This window comes from Dromaius novaehollandiae, chromosome 1 (assembly GCF_036370855.1).
Source record: "Dromaius novaehollandiae isolate bDroNov1 chromosome 1, bDroNov1.hap1, whole genome shotgun sequence".
NCBI lineage: Eukaryota > Metazoa > Chordata > Aves > Casuariiformes > Dromaiidae > Dromaius > Dromaius novaehollandiae.
In genome coordinates, this window is record NC_088098.1 from 117,720,771 (window position 1) to 117,738,280 (window position 17,510).

At 39.7% G+C, this 17,510-nt stretch overlaps 1 protein-coding gene across 4 annotated transcripts in view; it reads left to right on the forward strand.

Annotated features, from left to right (window-relative positions):
* Nucleotides 1-17,510, forward strand: part of LOC112988218 (small ribosomal subunit protein bS6m) — a 49,435-nt gene that overhangs the window by 13,582 nt on the left and 18,343 nt on the right. For 3 of the 4 annotated variants that reach the window (XM_026108537.2, XM_064524587.1, XM_026108538.2), the window contains exon 2: nucleotides 1,155-9,618. The exons of the other annotated variant lie outside the window; for it this stretch is intronic. In XM_026108537.2, the coding sequence (XP_025964322.1) occupies nucleotides 1,457-3,598 (2,142 nt within the window). In that variant the 5' untranslated portion in view covers nucleotides 1,155-1,456 and the 3' untranslated portion in view covers nucleotides 3,599-9,618. Of the gene's footprint in view, nucleotides 1-1,154; nucleotides 9,619-17,510 lie in introns of those variants that run through there. 4 annotated transcript variants of the gene reach the window in all.

Genomic DNA, 17,510 nt, shown 5'->3' on the forward strand with positions numbered 1-17,510 from the left:
ATTTTCCAAGGCAGAAATAACGGTGATAGGACCATTGTGCAGCTCTTCAGTACTCCTGCCATTCCCACCTGGTCTGCCAGTGAATCTTCATGATCCCCTTCCCTCCGCTTTGCTCACTTCAGTCCTGCTTATTTAAATGAGCACATATGTTTCCTGAAATGCTTTGGCAGAATTGGGAAGGACTGGGAGTTCAGGCGGAGAACAGCAGGGTCTGCTTTGCCTCAAAACCTTCTGACATTCACATGATCCTCTTCATGCTTGGGTCTGAATGGGTGATGCTGGGAATAGTGCTTCCTGGCATCCTAGCAACTGACTGCTGCCAAAATCTATATGGTTCTTCCTGCTCGTGCCCTTACAGTGCTTCTGAAGAATTGTGAAGCCAAGCAGGTGCAGGTAGAAATACCCTAGAGCCAGATGTCAGGAATAACTTTGTTTTTGTCATTTGGCATGAATGGCTCTTTTTCTTTGCTCAGATTGCGTGGAATATGTATGAAGAGCTTTCAGAGTAAAATGTAACTCTGTGATAATTTGTAACCCAGACAGATGCAGATTTGTCTATAACCTGCAGAATAATCTTGATTCTCCAGTTGGTCATAAATTTGCCTTGTATCTTGACATCATGACTTCATTTTGATTTTTTTAGTCATAGCAGCCAGCTGGTATCTCAAGTGCATGCATGTGACATCAGAATCTATCAAGATTTGTGGGGTGCAGTGCTTGAGCAAACCATGAAATGACTAGCCAGGTTAACACTCCTTAGTGATTTTTTTCTATAGTTGCTTCAATGAGGAAGGCCTTTTTAGTGGCTTGAGAAATAGACTTGAATCCTGCGAGAGCCAAAAGTAAAGAATACTAAAATGCATTTCTGTTTCTTGCCTTGTTCTGGGGAATTTGGGTCACTTAATACTCTAGAATTGCTGCGTCCCTTAAGATACTTGTATATGACATTAAAGTTGACTTATAAAAGGCATTACTTCTTAGCTTTATGAATATTTAATTATGTATATTATGGATTGCATAAATATAGCAGGAAATATAAGGGGAAAAGTCTGTGGTGTTCAGTCATTGTTTTACTAGACTTCAAATTTTTTCTCATTACTTCATGAAATTCTCCTCTAATTCAATCTTTGTCTTTTGTCTTTGCTGCCTTGCAGGGTTGGTACAGTAGGCCTCACTAAACTTAGCTGCAACTAAGAATTTCTCCTACATCAACTGAGTTAAGGCTGATGCTCTTGTGGAATGTGGATTAAAAGTGCGTGCTAAGTTCCAAATTTCCATTTGAGAAGCGGAGAAAGTAAATGTACCACAACCACCAGCATCAGGACAGCAAACCAAGGGACAAAGAATTTGATCCGCAGTGTTGATAAATGTTAACTGGTTCACGTGTTGCTTAAAAGACGTTTGCTGGGGGGCGAGAACTGGACATCAGCTGTGCGAAGTCATTTTGTTTACAAAAATGAGGGCTTCTTTGGAAACAGCAGACATTGCCATTGTGGCACTGTACTTCGTGCTTGTAATGTGCATAGGTTTTTTTGCCATGTGGAAATACAATCGAAGCACCGTAAGTGGCTACTTCTTGGCAGGGCGTTCTATGACCTGGGTAGCTATTGGTGCATCTTTATTTGTGAGCAATATTGGAAGTGAACATTTCATTGGGCTCGCAGGATCTGGAGCGGCGAGTGGATTTGCAGTAGGTGCATGGGAATTCAACGCCTTAATGCTTTTGCAGCTTTTAGGATGGGTCTTCGTCCCTGTCTACATCCGGTCAGGAGTATACACCATGCCTGAATACTTGTCCAAGCGTTTTGGAGGGCATAGAATTCAAATATATTTTGCAGCATTGTCTCTAATTCTTTATATCTTCACCAAACTTTCAGTTGACTTGTATTCAGGGGCACTTTTTATCCAAGAATCGCTAGGTTGGAACCTCTATTTGTCAGTTATCCTCCTTATTGGAATGACTGCGCTGTTGACTGTGACTGGAGGTCTTGTGGCTGTCATCTACACAGACACGCTTCAAGCTCTGCTTATGATTATTGGTGCCCTCACACTTATGATCATAAGTATTACGGAGGTTGGTGGGTTTGAAGAAGTTAAAAAAAGGTACATGTTAGCATCACCAAATATTACGTCTATTTTGTTAACCTACAACATTTCCAATACCAATTCCTGCAATGTCAACCCAAAGCCTGATGCTCTTAAAATGTTGCGTGAGCCAACAGATGAAGATATTCCCTGGCCTGGATTTCTGTTGGGACAGACTCCAGCTTCTGTCTGGTACTGGTGTGCTGATCAAGTCATAGTGCAGAGAGTTTTAGCAGCAAAAAACATTGCTCATGCCAAAGGATCCACTCTGATGGCAGGCTTCTTAAAGTTACTGCCAATGTTTATTATAGTTGTCCCAGGGATGATTTCACGAATACTTTTTGCAGATGATATCGCCTGTATTAATCCAGAACACTGTTTTCAAGTCTGCGGAAGCAGAGCTGGATGCTCTAACATTGCCTACCCACGTTTGGTGATGAAACTTGTGCCAGTTGGTCTGCGAGGACTTATGATGGCCGTGATGATTGCTGCACTGATGAGTGACTTGGACTCTATATTCAACAGTGCCAGCACCATATTTACGCTTGATGTCTACAAGCTTATTCGGAAGAGCGCGACGTCTAGAGAACTGATGATTGTAGGAAGAGTCTTTGTGGCTTTCATGGTAGTTATAAGCATTGCCTGGGTTCCCATAATAGTAGAAATGCAAGGAGGTCAGATGTACCTGTATATTCAAGAGGTGGCAGACTATTTGACTCCACCGGTGGCTGCTCTGTTTCTTATGGGTATCTTTTGGAAGCGTTGCAATGAACAGGGGGCGTTCTATGGTGGAATGGCTGGGTTTGCTCTTGGAGCAATACGGTTGGTACTGGCATTTATCTATCGTGCTCCAGAGTGTAACCAGCCGGATACTAGGCCCAGCTTTATCAAAAATATCCATTACATGTATGTTGCTACCGCTCTGTTCTGGATCACTGGAATTGTGACCGTAATAGTAAGCCTACTTACACCGCCACCTACAAAGGAGCAGGTTCGAACGACCACTTTTTGGGCTCTGAAAAACAGAAGTGTGAAAGAGAATACTGCAAAGGGGGAGCTGTACAAAGTACAAGAAAAGAGCATCTTAAAATGCAATGAAAACGCTAATCATATCATTCCAAATGGCAAATCTGAAGAAAATCTTAAAAATATTAAGCCTGAGGATATCAATCTTCTGGTAACTTGCAGAGATGACAGCAACCCGGTGATTTCTGTAAGTCACTCTGAAGTCGAGACACCAGTTGATTGTTATTCGAATGGACAAGTGGCTTTGATGGGTGAGAAAAAGCACGAGGAAGAAACTGATGATAGAGAGAGACATTTGAAATTCATAGACTGGTTCTGTGGCTTTAAAAGTAAAAGCATGAACAAGAGAGCTGTTCGGGAGATCGAGGAAGAGACTGTTTGTTTACAAATGCTGGAAGAGACTCCAAAAGTTAAACTATTACTAAATACTGGACTGGTCTGTGTCTGTTCGCTTGGAATATTCATGTTTGTCTATTTCTCTTTGTGAGTGAATAGTGAACACTTAAGGGTATGGCTCAACATACAGAAGTTGATACAGGTCTCTGGAGTTCTTGGTTTTTTTTTCCTTTTCCAAATAACATAACTGCAACCCAGGCATTGTTTACGCTATAATTGTCAAATCAACTTTAGCCAATTTAAAGACCATTTGAGACATGTTGTGCTATCTCTGCTGAAGGCAGAATGTATTATGTGGTGTCTCTTTTTCTTTTTTCCCTTTAGGTTTCTTTCCCCCTTCCCTATTTGCAGTACTAACCTTTTCTTTTTCCATGTATACGTATATGAATATACCAAAGGCAGGCAGGTGGCTGTGTTTGAGGTCAGTCAGTTATAAAGCTCAGTCAGCATTAAGGTGAAGATACTTGAAGAACAAGTAATCATTTACGTAAGTGTAAAATCCAAATGACTAAAGCTGTGTTGGAAGACTTTAAACGTAAGACTGTGATGCACATCATTGTACAGGTGTTCTTTGTTACATAGCTGTATTACCTTGGCTGACTTAATACTTACTAATTTTGCTCACTGCTTCTAGTTTTTTTTTTTAGTTTCTCAGTTCTTCTCTTACGGGAACAACAGGATGATATTTTGTCTCATCATGTAGTATTTAGAACATGATATCTGTTACTAGCTTTTTGTCATTTTTCTCTGTAAGAAAATGTTTGTCTAACTTTTGATTTTATTCACTGTAAATGCCATTACAGAAAAAATGCTGTATTTAAGAAAAAAAAGGAAGAAAAAAACCTGGAGAGAACAAATGGGTAATTGAGGAGAGGGGAAAAGGAGTACTCTCTTTACTAGAGTTTTGTAGTAAATAAATACAAGAATATATATTCAATGCCTTCTTCAGTCCCCAAACCTTTAGCCTTGTTATGTCATTTACATAATTAGGGTTGGCTTCTTATTAGGGAAAAACTTACACATAGGTTCTACCACATGGAAAAAGAGATGTGTGAGGCTAGCCTTTGCATATCTTTGATTTGATAAACACACTGAAAAATAACTTTTCCCTTCTGCTATGTGTAGCTAAAAGGAAGTACTCTGCAACCCTGTCACTGCTGCGAACTGAGGCTGTGTGAGGGTAGGAAAAGTGGGAAGACAAAAGGAGAAGGAAGGGGGGAAAGAGGTGGAAGTGGTCCTTATTTTCCGGAGTCCTTTTACCTAATGTCTTCTCCTGCTTCCCCTCTTGCCCCATCAAACCTTTTTTTAGGAATGACTAGCAAGGGAGTCCACATCAGGAGATAGAAAGTAAACGCAGTAGTAATCTGCGTTGTTGCCGATTGGGGTTTACCTTCTGATTCTTTGAAAAAAACGCAACTTTGCCCAGGCAAGCACAGAAGATTAGAGATCCTGAGGTACTAAGGTTTTTTTCTCCCAAAGGATGGATACACAAGACCGTTTCCAGTTCTACAGACTTCTGTGTGCAGATCGCTGATGGAATTCAGCAGACTGAAAGGTTGCAGGTCCTAAATCTTCACATTTCTCTTCCACTTCTCCCTTTATAAAATAAAGGAGTCTGTCACCATCTTGGATGCTCTCACCCTTAGCAGGATTGAGCAGCACTTTGAGTTCAATAGCCCTGACTTATGCTTCTGTCTGACTACATGTGTTTTCATAAACTAAACAAAGTCAGGACCTGTTCTCGGTTTTGAGGCCAGCTGACACAGTCTGGCCACACTTAAACTCTCTTAGCCTCCGAAACAGAGTGGTCGTATCCAGACTGCCTTTGAGAAGGACCCCTGCTGTTGTCTTAAATCTTGAGCTTGTCTTGGGAGTTGTTTGGGAGAGTGCTAACTGGAGAGACCAAAACAGTCTGAGGGGCCATGTCGACAGTTTATTAGCATAAAAGATAGAGTCCAAGAATGTTTCCCTGGCACTAGTTTACTAATATATACAAGACCCAAACCCTAGTGGGTGAATTAGTTCTGTGGAGATTAAATTTGGATAAATCCTGCCATTGAATGCTGGGGAAATTTTCTTTTCCAGTATAGTGGTCTTGTAAGCTATAGGCTGTCTAAATAGCTTTTGGTAGTGTGATATGTAATACATATTATTAGATAAACTGGTTAACTTCTAGGTTTATGGGTTTTTTTTAAGCAATTGAGTCCTGTTAGTTCTGAGATTTTAAACAGAGGACAAGATATCCCACCTTTCCCTGCTTTATTTAGTTGTTGCCCCTGGAAAATAGAATACTGTAGCTGGAAATTTGGTGATAAGTGTAGGGGCTGTATTGAAATATATGTGGAAGAGGAGAGAAGAATTACCATACCTGAGTCTTGATGTTAACATCAGTGTGAAAAGACATGTTTTCTTACAGTTGGTGTGGCTGGCTTCATTCAGAAAAATATTTTTGAATCCTTTCTAAAGATCAAATTCTAGCCTGCGAAATATAATGTTAACGGAAAATCAAGTCCATTCATCAGTGAGGTGAGGTAGGGAAGGATGATACTGTAAGTAGAAAGAGACGTAAAACATAGTTAACTTTCTATGCAGGATGAAGTAACCTAGGGCAAAACATGTCTGATCCCTGTGGGATGAGGAATAACAATTTGCGGAGGGTAAGAATAAGTCTCAGACCAACAGTATCTTCTTAAAAGGCTGTGATCTGGCTAATATGCCTAATTTGGCACAGGGAAAGAGAGACTTGTGTACCAGCCACTGTCCCTTACTAACTTGGCACGTGTTTTTACCAGCTGCTGGTGCTTGGATTTTTCCAGACCAGTTGTCTTTGCTCTAATATTAATGAATGCATTACCATCTAACCTGCAAAGTCAGGTTAGCTCAGGGACCCTTTTGCTTGGCTGCTGTTGCTTCATCTTTGCTTGCTCTTTTTCCCAGGGTGCCTTATGTGGTTATGAAGCTGAAGGCATGGCTTTATTGCCACCTGAATAATGGTTTTGCTTATAATGTTTCTTTCTCAGATTGTTTTTCCTCTTCTCTCCCTCTGAGTCATTTACTATTTAAACAGAGCCCTGTTTAAATAGTTAATATACAGGATGTGTGTATTCTGTTCAGTATAATTGCAATCAGGTCCATGATGAAACTAATCTTTCAGCCGTTCTATGAAGCCATAATCCTTTGAAAACGTGCAGTGTAACCTTTGACTCCTGAATCTGAGATACTCCAGATTTCAGTTAATGTATTCTTACTTTTGCTAAACTAACAAGTTGCCATATTAATCATAGTAATAGTTGGCAGTCAGTCAGAATCTTAATAAAGTAATACTTTACATCGCCCCATCTTTAGAACTGTTACCATGAAGAAGCTTTTAAGCAAATTATTTCTGCAGTGGTTTTTCTCTTCAGTCACTTAAAAATGCATTTCTGTGCTACCCTTTGCCTAATGTTGGCCTCTTCAGTCGTACTCTGCTTCCATGTCTTAAGAGATCACAGAACTTGCTAATATCCCTTAACAAAAGCCCTTTATCAGAAAAAATTAATGCATCATGCATACTGTCTGTTGGTTAGCAAGTACATTACCCTGTGTTACGGACTATTGTGTAAGAAGTTACTTCAGGGTTTTTTATAGCGTAAACATGCCTTTGCCAATCTTCTGATCATGATCTGCTCAGAAGAGATATGAACCCAGGTTAATATGTTTTGGTTTAAACACGAACTTTTTGGTTTTGTAAAACTACAAATTATCTCCCATAGTGGACAGTCAGTTCAATGACATCTAATGCCTGGCTTCCTCCTAGGTGGGACAAGCTAGTCATACAGGGATAGACCCAGAAGGATACTTGCTTCTATCTCTGCAGTGATTGGTCTATTTATTGCCTTGAACTTAGAATGACAGTCTTGAAAAACTTATTTTGGAGTGATGCCTTTTTTTGTTGTTGTTCCCCTTAACTTATTTTTCTGTTAAGGTATTTGAATTTTCTCCTGGAAATTTGTTAGGAGCCTTTTATTATTAAAAAAAAAAAAAAAGCATGAAAGAAAAAAAGAAGGAAAAAGGCTTCTTGAAAGCTTAATAGTATGTCCTGGGAGACTATTCTTATTTAATTTTTTTGAAGAAATGATTTGATGCTTTTCTCTGCCAAAGTTGTTATTTTCTTCTTTTAGCTTTTACTAATACCTAAAAGGAAATGGTGAGAGTTTGTAAGAAATCAAAATGGCCTTCAGTATATACCCCTTATGTATTTTTTACTTCTCCAGTTCTGTGTTTCCCTTTTCACCCTATTCCCAGAAAGGGGCCAGCATGAGACTTCTGATGCAAGTCATGTAAGTACTGTAACTTGGTAGTGTAAAGGATTTCCCACAAGGTTACAGTGGTGCGGGCAGAGCCATCAAAGGATCTCTGCATGAACACTTAAAGCAGAAGATGCTTACAACTTTAAAACGTACAGCTTTATTTTTTTTATATATATATTTTTTTAAATCCTAAGATAAAGGAGGTGTTGGGAGTTGCTCCCTTTCAGAGAACAGGATACATGGAAGAAGTTGGAGTCACTAAACTCTAACTTTTTTGAGGAAATCTTTGGATTTAGCATGTATAGAGAAGCAAAGATACTCATCCGTTAATTTGGTATTCTGTATGTTCTGTGCCCTTAAATGTAGTTGTTTTGAAAATAAAACTAACCTGGTTATGTGATGTTTAAAAGCAAACTTGTGTGCAATGTTTTAAATTTTTTTAAGAAAATGTTTGTATATAATTAAATGGTTTAATGTGCTTTAATTGGCCTAAGGTAAAGAGTAGTCCTAGAATGTAAACATATATAATTAGGATTTTTGATTTCACTGTGAGATCTCTGAACTCTCTTGTTTTGCAAAGTGGTTTGTTTTGTTTACAAAACACTTTCTATTATTTCTTTTATGGTGTTGGTTTAAAGGCATTTGCTTCACTTCTGTTCTAATATTGAATTCATGGTATAGTGACATCTGGTGACACTTAGCATTATCAGTTTCACTGTGTAAAGTCGGACACTTTGAGCAAAAATGGTAATGATATGACAATTCTCTGTGTCTATGAATACACGTTTTTAAATGAGGTGGTTATAAAAATAGTTGCTGTGCAAAATGTTAGTAGTCTTCTTCAAGAAGAAAGCAAATTTTCTAATATCACTAGAGCAGTCTTTTCATTCATCTTCTTATTTTTAAAGCACAGTGTCAGAGTGATGCTGCTTTACCTTGTGTCTCTGATGTTTTTTAGATATCTGTGAAGTATTTTTGTTTTTTGTCGCTGTTGTATTTTTTCTGCAGATTTTATATAAAATACCAGTTAATGAACTGCCTTTTCTTTTTTTTAACTATTCAACTAAAATACATTTCAGACCAAAACCAAATGATATCATATAGCATTTGAAACCTGCCTTTTCCTTTGTCCCTTCTTTTTTTGAAGAAAGTCAAATGGGCATGTAGATAAGATCACTATAACTGGGTCCAGGTCTCTCTTGGTCAAGTGTTATTTGAAGGTCTGTTAAGATCTTAGAAGACAATATACAGAAAAAATTATTGTAGTAGGAATATAGATTTAGAAGTGTTAATGAGATTAATACAGCTTAATTATACTTGTAAGTTGCTACTGTCCATAATGACAAGCTTTTTGTCATAGAAACAATGTATGATAAATTAATTTTGGTCTAGTGTATAGAATTATCATATTGCTATAAATCTTTGAAGTAAATCTGATGCAAAATTTTCAGTTAGCATTGCTGGCCCTGTGTATACTGTTCTTTGTATACTGTATGCATATTATTTTGCCTACTGCATTAGTCTTCAGACTAAAACTCTTATTAGAGAGTATTTGGATACTTCAGACTGTGTTTCTTGCAGTTTACATTCCTTTACCATGGCATTTTGTCCTGTCTAAAAGTATTGTATGGAAATGTTTAAAACTTCTGTACAAAGTTTCAATAAAAATAGAGAAAAAAAAACCCAGAACAGATATTTGTGAAGCTATTTTGGAGAACCTATACATAATTATGTCGTATGTTCTTATTTGTAATAAGCCTTGTATCCCTGTATATAAATACCTCCTATTCTGTACCCGTCATTAAAAGGCAGACCTCTTGAAGCAGAGCATGATGGAGATTTTTATGGCATTTAGAGAAGTAAAAAAAACCAGTTTCTTTAAAACTGCAAGAAGAACTTAAGGATCCAAAATATGGTCGTAGAGTTTGGCTGCAAAACTGAAGGCCAAGTCGCACTGGGAGCAGGGGGAAGCGGAGCAGCAGCTTATATACAAAATCCAATATGGTTGAGCTGTCATTTAGCAGTGCAGCCTTGCTTGGCAGAGCCCATAATTGTGATGTGATATGGATATGTGTGTGTGTGTGTGTGTGTGTGTGTGTAGTATATGTGTGTGTATACGTATTTTATGTATATATTTTTAAATGCCCCTGTTCAGCTGCTGCTTAACCAGTTCTTAAATGGGCCAAGGCACTTTCTTAATTGATTCTGTAGTAGTCTTAAATGCCTACAGGCATGCTTTGGTGTGCCTCTGGGACTGCCTTAGTCCGTATGGCATAGTGTCTTTCGTCTGTTTATTTCTGACTGGGATCCAGAAATCTGTCCCAGAGCCCGAGTCCTCCGAGGAGCCCACACAAATAGTCATGCTCTGCGAATGCTGAGCATCGTGCTGACTTGGCCCTCCTGGGAAGTAGTTACAGCTTGTTGTAGTCACTGCTTAGATACTTGCCTTTGTGGTGGCGGGGGGAGTGGATACCTGCTCATGATTTTTACTTAAAAAAGATTAAAATATCAACACATTGTGGATGCAGAGACCATACATGAGTCTTCCACATCCTTCTCCCCCTCATACCTGTCCCCATAAGGAAGTATTTGAACTAATAGCCATGGAAACCCAGTGCGAATTGTGACTTCCTTGTCCAGTGACATTGCTTCAGGAAGGAGGGGGGCAGGCCTGGTGATGAATCACCTATGGGTTGGTGATGAAGATGCTCTCCTAGAAACGGGAAGTATCTTCCCATAAGTTATGGGGAGGACACTAAACCCACATTTTCAGCTACAGGGAAGATGCTGCATTCATCAAAATTATTCTTGATATTCTCTTCTGCTGCTGTATTTTTAGAAAAAAGTGGGAGCTTTGCTGCTTGTTTGTTGAAGGAATGGGCACAAAACACCACTGGAGGGGAAGTTTTGGTCTTGGGATGACAAATGAGCAGAGGTTCCTGCCTGCAGATTTGGTTTGGATTTGTGATTTCCAGATTTCCTTTATGCAGTGTTTTTATTAGTTAGTTGTTAGTTAATTGCTTAGCTAACTAGTGTATTAAGTGATTCTCTATTCAGTGAGAACTTTCCTTTTCTTCCATTTTTTAAAAGAGGTTTGAGAAGCCTCTTTGTCCCTGTGTAGGGAGCCTTGCTGGTTCCATTCTTATTAGTTAACAAAGACTCCATCAGTCCCTGACTTAAAAATGTTTGAGACTTTACCATTTCTGTTTTTGGGTGTGGAGTCCTGGCCCCGACAAGGTTGTGGTCAGGTTCAGTAAATGCTACGGTAGCATTTATTTTGAGGGTTCACTGGAAAAACTCAAGGAGGTGGTGGTAATAAGTACTCTGCCTACTGGCTCCAAAGTGAATTCTCCCTCCTTGGATGTGGTTGTCCTGGTTTGCACTAGGCATGTTCATGTGCCAGGAAAGTGAACAAGCCAGGAAGTTTGGGTTTTGTGCTTTTTTCCTGCCTGTCTAGCAAGCACATTTAATCAGGTTGTGCTTAGTGACTTGTCTTTCTGATGATTTTTTGTGCGTTTCATGGACTGATAGGAGTAAGATGACAATTTGACCTTATGGCTGTGATGCTTATAAGCCTTAATCAACCACGTGTAATATTTATCTAGACTGTGAAACTAGTTTTCTAAGTTAGTTTTGAATATCCCTGTGTATATGCTGTAGTGTACAGGAGAATCTGACTGAGAAATTGCCAAGGTTCAGTTTTGCTGGTGCACACCAGTGGGTCAAAGCAGTGTGACTTCTGGGCTAAATGCTGTTTCGGTTCAGAGCCAAAGATAGTTAATTTCCTCCAAAAGGAGGAGGTTTTAAAAATTATGGCCATGGTCCCCACACACTCTTTGGAAAGTTGGTTATTTATCACATTCAGCTTTTTCCTAGTCCTGACTCTTTTGTTCTTATACAACAGTAAGGACGAGCTTGATGCTAAAACAGATAAGTATTAGGAACCAGCTCTCTAGTTCTAGTCCTTAAAGGAAGATTTCTCTTACAGAGGGGGAGTTGTTCAGTGACCTAGACTAGTCCAGATGGTGCTTATGGTACGCTCTTGGTCTTGAGTGTTTGGGATATATTCCAAAAAAGTCCCAACACTTGATTGCTACAATGAGTGCTTTGGACAGTTGCATGTGATTCTCCAAAGAGCTAGGAGCTCTAAGGCTGGAAGAGTCTGACCCAGAGGATTTAAAATTTAACTGTCTTTGGCCTTTGCAGCTTGTGACTCTGAACCAAACTAGCGTTTCTCTCCTGGAAGCTGCGCAGTGCCAGTTCCCTTGCTGCTGTGCAGATTTCCCTCAATTACAGAAGTGAGAAAGCTGATTTGAAAAATACCTAGCATACTGAATGCATCCAGAGCAATAACACTGAAAGAATCGCTGCCGGTTTTGAGCTGCCGCATGTGTGTCTTGTTAGAGACAGACAGCGAGTTATTCCCTGCAGGGAAAAGTGCTGGACTCAGTATTGTGCATCCAGGGCAGACAGGGAGGCCGCAGAAACACTACTTGGATTGTAAACTCTTGTAATGTTGTGTGCCATTTGCAACACAGTGAAGCCCTTCTCCTTGCTGATGATACCACTGACTTTGTCCCTGAAGTGTTCAGAAAGTGAAGCACTGGCAGCAACAGCATGGCAGTGGTTTGATTCCTGTCTGCTCCCTGACTTGAATAGAAGCTGGTAAATAGAGGCCATAGGCAGCTGAGGGAATGACTAACTCTGCATTCAGGCATCCTTTTCCTTTCCAGCAGCTGGAGCAAGGGGATGCTTTTGGCTTCAACTTACCTCTGAGTAGGAGCCATCGCTTTTGGACCCCTTCTGTCCATGTCTGAGTCTTCCAAGCTGGTGTTAAATACGTGGGTGAATAGAAAAAAGAAACAGATGAGAGAAGATACTAGGGCAGCAAGGGATGGACACGTATGCACTCTGGAAAATAAGGCTGAGTAAGAGGAGAGATATTGAGAGAAAGAGCTCATCTGAGAGCAGAAGTTTATCCATTCTTCAGGTACTCAGGAAGAAGCTTACTGGTAGGATGATACTGAGATGGTGAAAGAAGCTTTGGCTTCTTGACTGTGGTTCCAGCTTCTGTTTCACAAGAATGGAGAAACCATCCTTTCCTCTTGTTTTCCTTTTTCTGCTCCTTCCTTTATCTTTTTGGTGTATTCACTGGATGATCTACTTTTTCATCTTAAACCTGACAATGGGAGTTGCATATGAGTGTGTGTGTGTGTATATTTCAAACATCTGGGAGAAAAGGCGTTTGAAAACAACTTCCTCCTCATGCTTTTTTTTTTCTTTCTATTTTAGACTATTTAAGCTTAAAAAAAAGTTAACATAAATTTGATGAAGTGTGTTCCTTATCTAAAAGTTGTAAGAGGAGCAAAACTTACTTGTAGTTTCTGGTAAGTTTGGTCTTGGAAAGTTTCCAGTAAGTACTTCAGCTGACTAGGAGTGTTACCTTGAAGTCCATATCGTAATGCATTGTGGTTGAGAGGAGGGGGATTAGTTTCTACATAGAATATTAAAGAAGGTGCTTAATAGGTTCTAAAGTTATGGTCAATTGTTAAATTAACTGTTTCTAATAATAAACCTTTGAAACAGCCCTGAGTCACAGAGATTCGGTTATAGTTGGCAAAGCTGTTTAACTCAGATTTATAACTAGACAGACACCTTCTAAAATTCTTTTTACAATTTATGAGGGTTGATGCTCTCTAACATGAATTCAATTTAGCTCAGTTCAGTGTTGAGACTAATGTGCTAATTTAACCTTGACTTGGTACTTATTCAGTACTTAAGCTTTGGTTCAGTTTCCTAGCTTTGACAATTTCCTATGGTTTTAAATGTTGAGTTAAAAAAAAGATATATTATGGAATTTAGATTCTTTGAAGAAAAACTTTGGATCTTGGGACAGTGAAGATAATAGCAGCACTTTACCTGTAGAAGTTGCTGCTTCCTCTGTATCCAAGTCCCTGGGCTTCTTATTCACCTCAAGTGAAGTTGCTAATTCCTTGGTTTATCCCCTGTAAAAATCAGAACCCTAATTAAAGACCTGGTTTGGGAATGAGGTGTTATATTTATTTCAAATTAAGTCAATTTTGATCACTCCTCCAAACTTATTTTTTGTCACTTTTCCTCTATACCTTTTTCACTATTTCCCAAATCCAGTTCTAAAATAATACCATGCCTTTCTGTTCAGTAACTGTTTGATGGATATCTGAAATGGTCAGCACATTCAAGGACACCTGGGTTCTCCCCTTTGTTCCTTTATATCTGGAAGATTATACTCTCTTAGTTACAGAAATCTCTGTTACTACCATATGTCCAATTTCCCCTAGACATTCCCCCCAGTCAGAACTCCCAGGCTGGCGTCCAGAGTGCTCTAAGTTTGAGCTGCTCCTTCTCTGGGAATCCTGATTGCATTTACTGGTTACATGCAGGCCATTTTTAGCACATGTGCAGCATGGCTAACACACCTTCTGTTCTCTTGATCTACGACTTTTATCTTTAGTTTGATCTTTTTTTGAAGAGTGCATATCCTTCAACGGTTGTACTCTAACTATGACTGCTTTTCCATGTTGTTTATGCTTTTACGGTAATTGCAGCTTTGCATCTTGCACCAGGAGTTCAAGTTTGTTCCCTAGGCAGATAAATAACAACTGGTCACTAACGGTGTTGCATATGTAGCTACTGTTTTTACTAATGTTAGTACTATATTTTTTCATGCTGTCTCATCTTCATATACTGATTATTTTTTCATCTGTCTTCTCTGTCTTGTATATTGACACAGGGTGTGACAATTAAATGACTCTCTCCCAGCTTCCCCTTGCTTCTTACTGTAAAGTTCCTCTTTCTTATGCCCCTGTAGATCTGGGCAAGTTCAGAAAAGTATGTGTTTTTCTATCATTTTCACTAATAAGTTTTTAGTGTTTAATTATGTATTCAGTGATGATGAAGACTTTTTTTTCCACAGTTTTGCTGCTTTTGACTTGCAGCTTCCTTTTGAACATAGATTTTGCATTCTTTGATTTCCACCTCTCAACACAAAATCTCAGAAGAACCTTTGTATCTGTTTAACAACCAGAAGAAAACCTGCTTTTCTGCTGCTAGTATCATCTTGAAGGGAATTAGAAAACTGTCATGCTTATTATGATGGATTTCTTTTTGTTTACAATCTAAGGAAGTGTGCCACTGAGTGTAATGCTTTGTGTTAACCGAATGAGTAGTGAGAACAACTTGAATACAGCCCTGACCCTAAAAATGAGTATTTGGTGTCTGTTTCTTTTCTACGCTCTCAGGACTCTTTTCAGAGGAGCTCTGGTGGCTTGAGAAGGCTTCTTTCTTAGGCATTCTGCCTTTTCTGTCTTCTTGAATTTCTGTCCTCTCTTGAGCAATCTCTGGCCAGCTAATTAGTTTGAAAATTGAGTAGTGGCGAAGAGTCTTTTTACATGGCTCTCATTCCAGCCACAGAGCTGTCTTTTCTGTTAGGATTGGGCAGATGGCTCCGTGTTTTTAGAAGACATCAACTTTATAAAAGCATTATTTCAAGCTGTTGCCAAGTCTCTGGTCTATCTCAGAGCTGCCAGGGTAATAGCATATGGGGCTTACTAGTCCTCTTTGTAGCTTCATGGCTGACGAACTTGTGTCCATTTGGCCTCCAGTAGCACAAGAAATTCTTCACCATCAGAGTATTCCTCATTTTCTCTCTTTGCCTGTTTTTTACTGTGCTTGCTGGTTGCCACGTGAGTTCTGTATGACTGATAAAAACTGCTATAGTTTTTACTTTTGTGCTGGTGGTGTACAGTAATTTCCCCTCAAAAGCGGGGTGTTGGAGCTGTGTTGTAGTACTTGCAGGTTACAGGTGTGCTTTTGCAGCTTTGATCCTGGGGTAAAGCTTAATTGTGTTCTCCTATCTGTTTCCCTTTTCGGAAGCTGGTGAGATGCTGATGAAGCCTGTGCATTAAATAGCTTTCTGCTCACTCAGATGTAACTGCATCCTCCCTAGGAGGGACTGAAGACAGGCTGGTGAAGAGAAACGGAGAAGCCAGAGGTGTAAGGGAAGTGCGTATAGCTGGTATTCTGCGTACGCAGATGGTGGTTTGTGTGACATCCAGGGCTATGTTTCACTCCTGGGCACATGGGAATAGTGGAGGTTTTAAATAAACTTAACTGGATTCTTTGTGGAAAGGTGCCAAGTTTGTGGAAAGGTGCTGGTTAACAAGATGTTTCTTCTGAGCAACTGTAAGTTTAAAAAATGGGGGGTGTAGAGAAGTGAAGAAGTTTGATCTGTAGATAGTTGTCCTTCAGTTACTTCTTCTGGAGGCAGTATTTCAAGTAAAAATGCTTGGAAAGTCTGCAGTGACTTCCTTCCTCTTCCATAGCTTGTTAGGATGCATAAAGCTGTACCTTTCCGAGAAGTGAGGTAATGACTCCTGACTGAATGGTAGTGAACTGAGTTCACCAAGGATGAACCCAGCTGAAAGGGCTCTGGCTTGATTACGCATGCAGAAGGAGGAACAAGAGCTAGACTTACAAAGCAGGACTTGTCCGCTCTTTCTAGCGCTTGCTGCACTCCAGCATGGCTCTCCTGCCACCAAGTTCATTTTCTCTCCACAGTCTCCCCCCCCCCCCCTTTTTTTTTTCTTTCCCTCTTTGCTTCCCCACATTTGCGGTAGTAGAATGACTGCTGGATGTTCAGGAAAAAATGTTGTGGCTCCTGGGTTGGGAGCCAGACAATACCATTTCCTATGTCCTCAACTGGTCTGGCTCTGAGGCAAACCAAGGAACCTGTGTCTGTGGATATTATGGTTAGCAAAGGCTAGCCTATATATAGTTTGGCTGATGGCTTTAGGCAAGCTATGATAAACCATGAGCTTTTTTGGAGAGGAGGAATGAGAGGGATTACAGTGACAAGCTTTCAAAACCAACAATTAGTTTGTGTTTTCAAAGTACTCCCACAAATGGGGAGGTTGCAAAAAAGTGTAATATTTGACAATCCTTAATGTAGAAATCTGTGGCTTTCTTTTCTTGTTCTTTTTGTTTTGTTTTGTTTTTAAATATATAGGACTTTGTCTTAGACTTCATTGTGTTCAGAAACTGCGCATCATGCTGGACATGCTGCCAGTCAGGGAATGTGCTGAGCTGTTGGCATGTATAAAAGACAACAGCTTATGTATCTTTTGAGGGTATGAGGGATGTAGTAGAATAAGCTTTTCAGGTAACATTTAACTCAAATATGCACAGTTATTAACAGAAGAAGGGGTATGTCAGACAGCTCTGCATCTGGACGTACAGCTGTTTGTCTGAAGATGATCAGTTAAGGTCTCTTTTGAATAGAGCTCCATTTAAGGATCCAGCATATTTTATGCAAGTAGAAAACAAGTGGTAACAGTAAACTTAACAGTATTTTTATTCATTGGCCTGACAGATTTCTCCTGCGATAATTGTCTGAGTGCCATGGTAGCTCCTGCAAGCTAGCCACACACAGCAGGCACCGTGGGAGAAGGCTTGAATGGCAGATCCTATTGCTTTCCAAGAGTATATTTTCCAGCCTAGTGTTGGAAGCACTACAGGTGCACTGCAGTGCACAAAATACTCAGGCTGTTTGATTAGCTGCCCTTTCTCTCCTAACACTGCTTATTTCCATTACGAATGCAGGTAAGTAAAATCCTAATGATCAGTGTCAGATTCTGATTTCAGAGGCAAAATCTTCTGAATCGTAGAAGGTGCCTG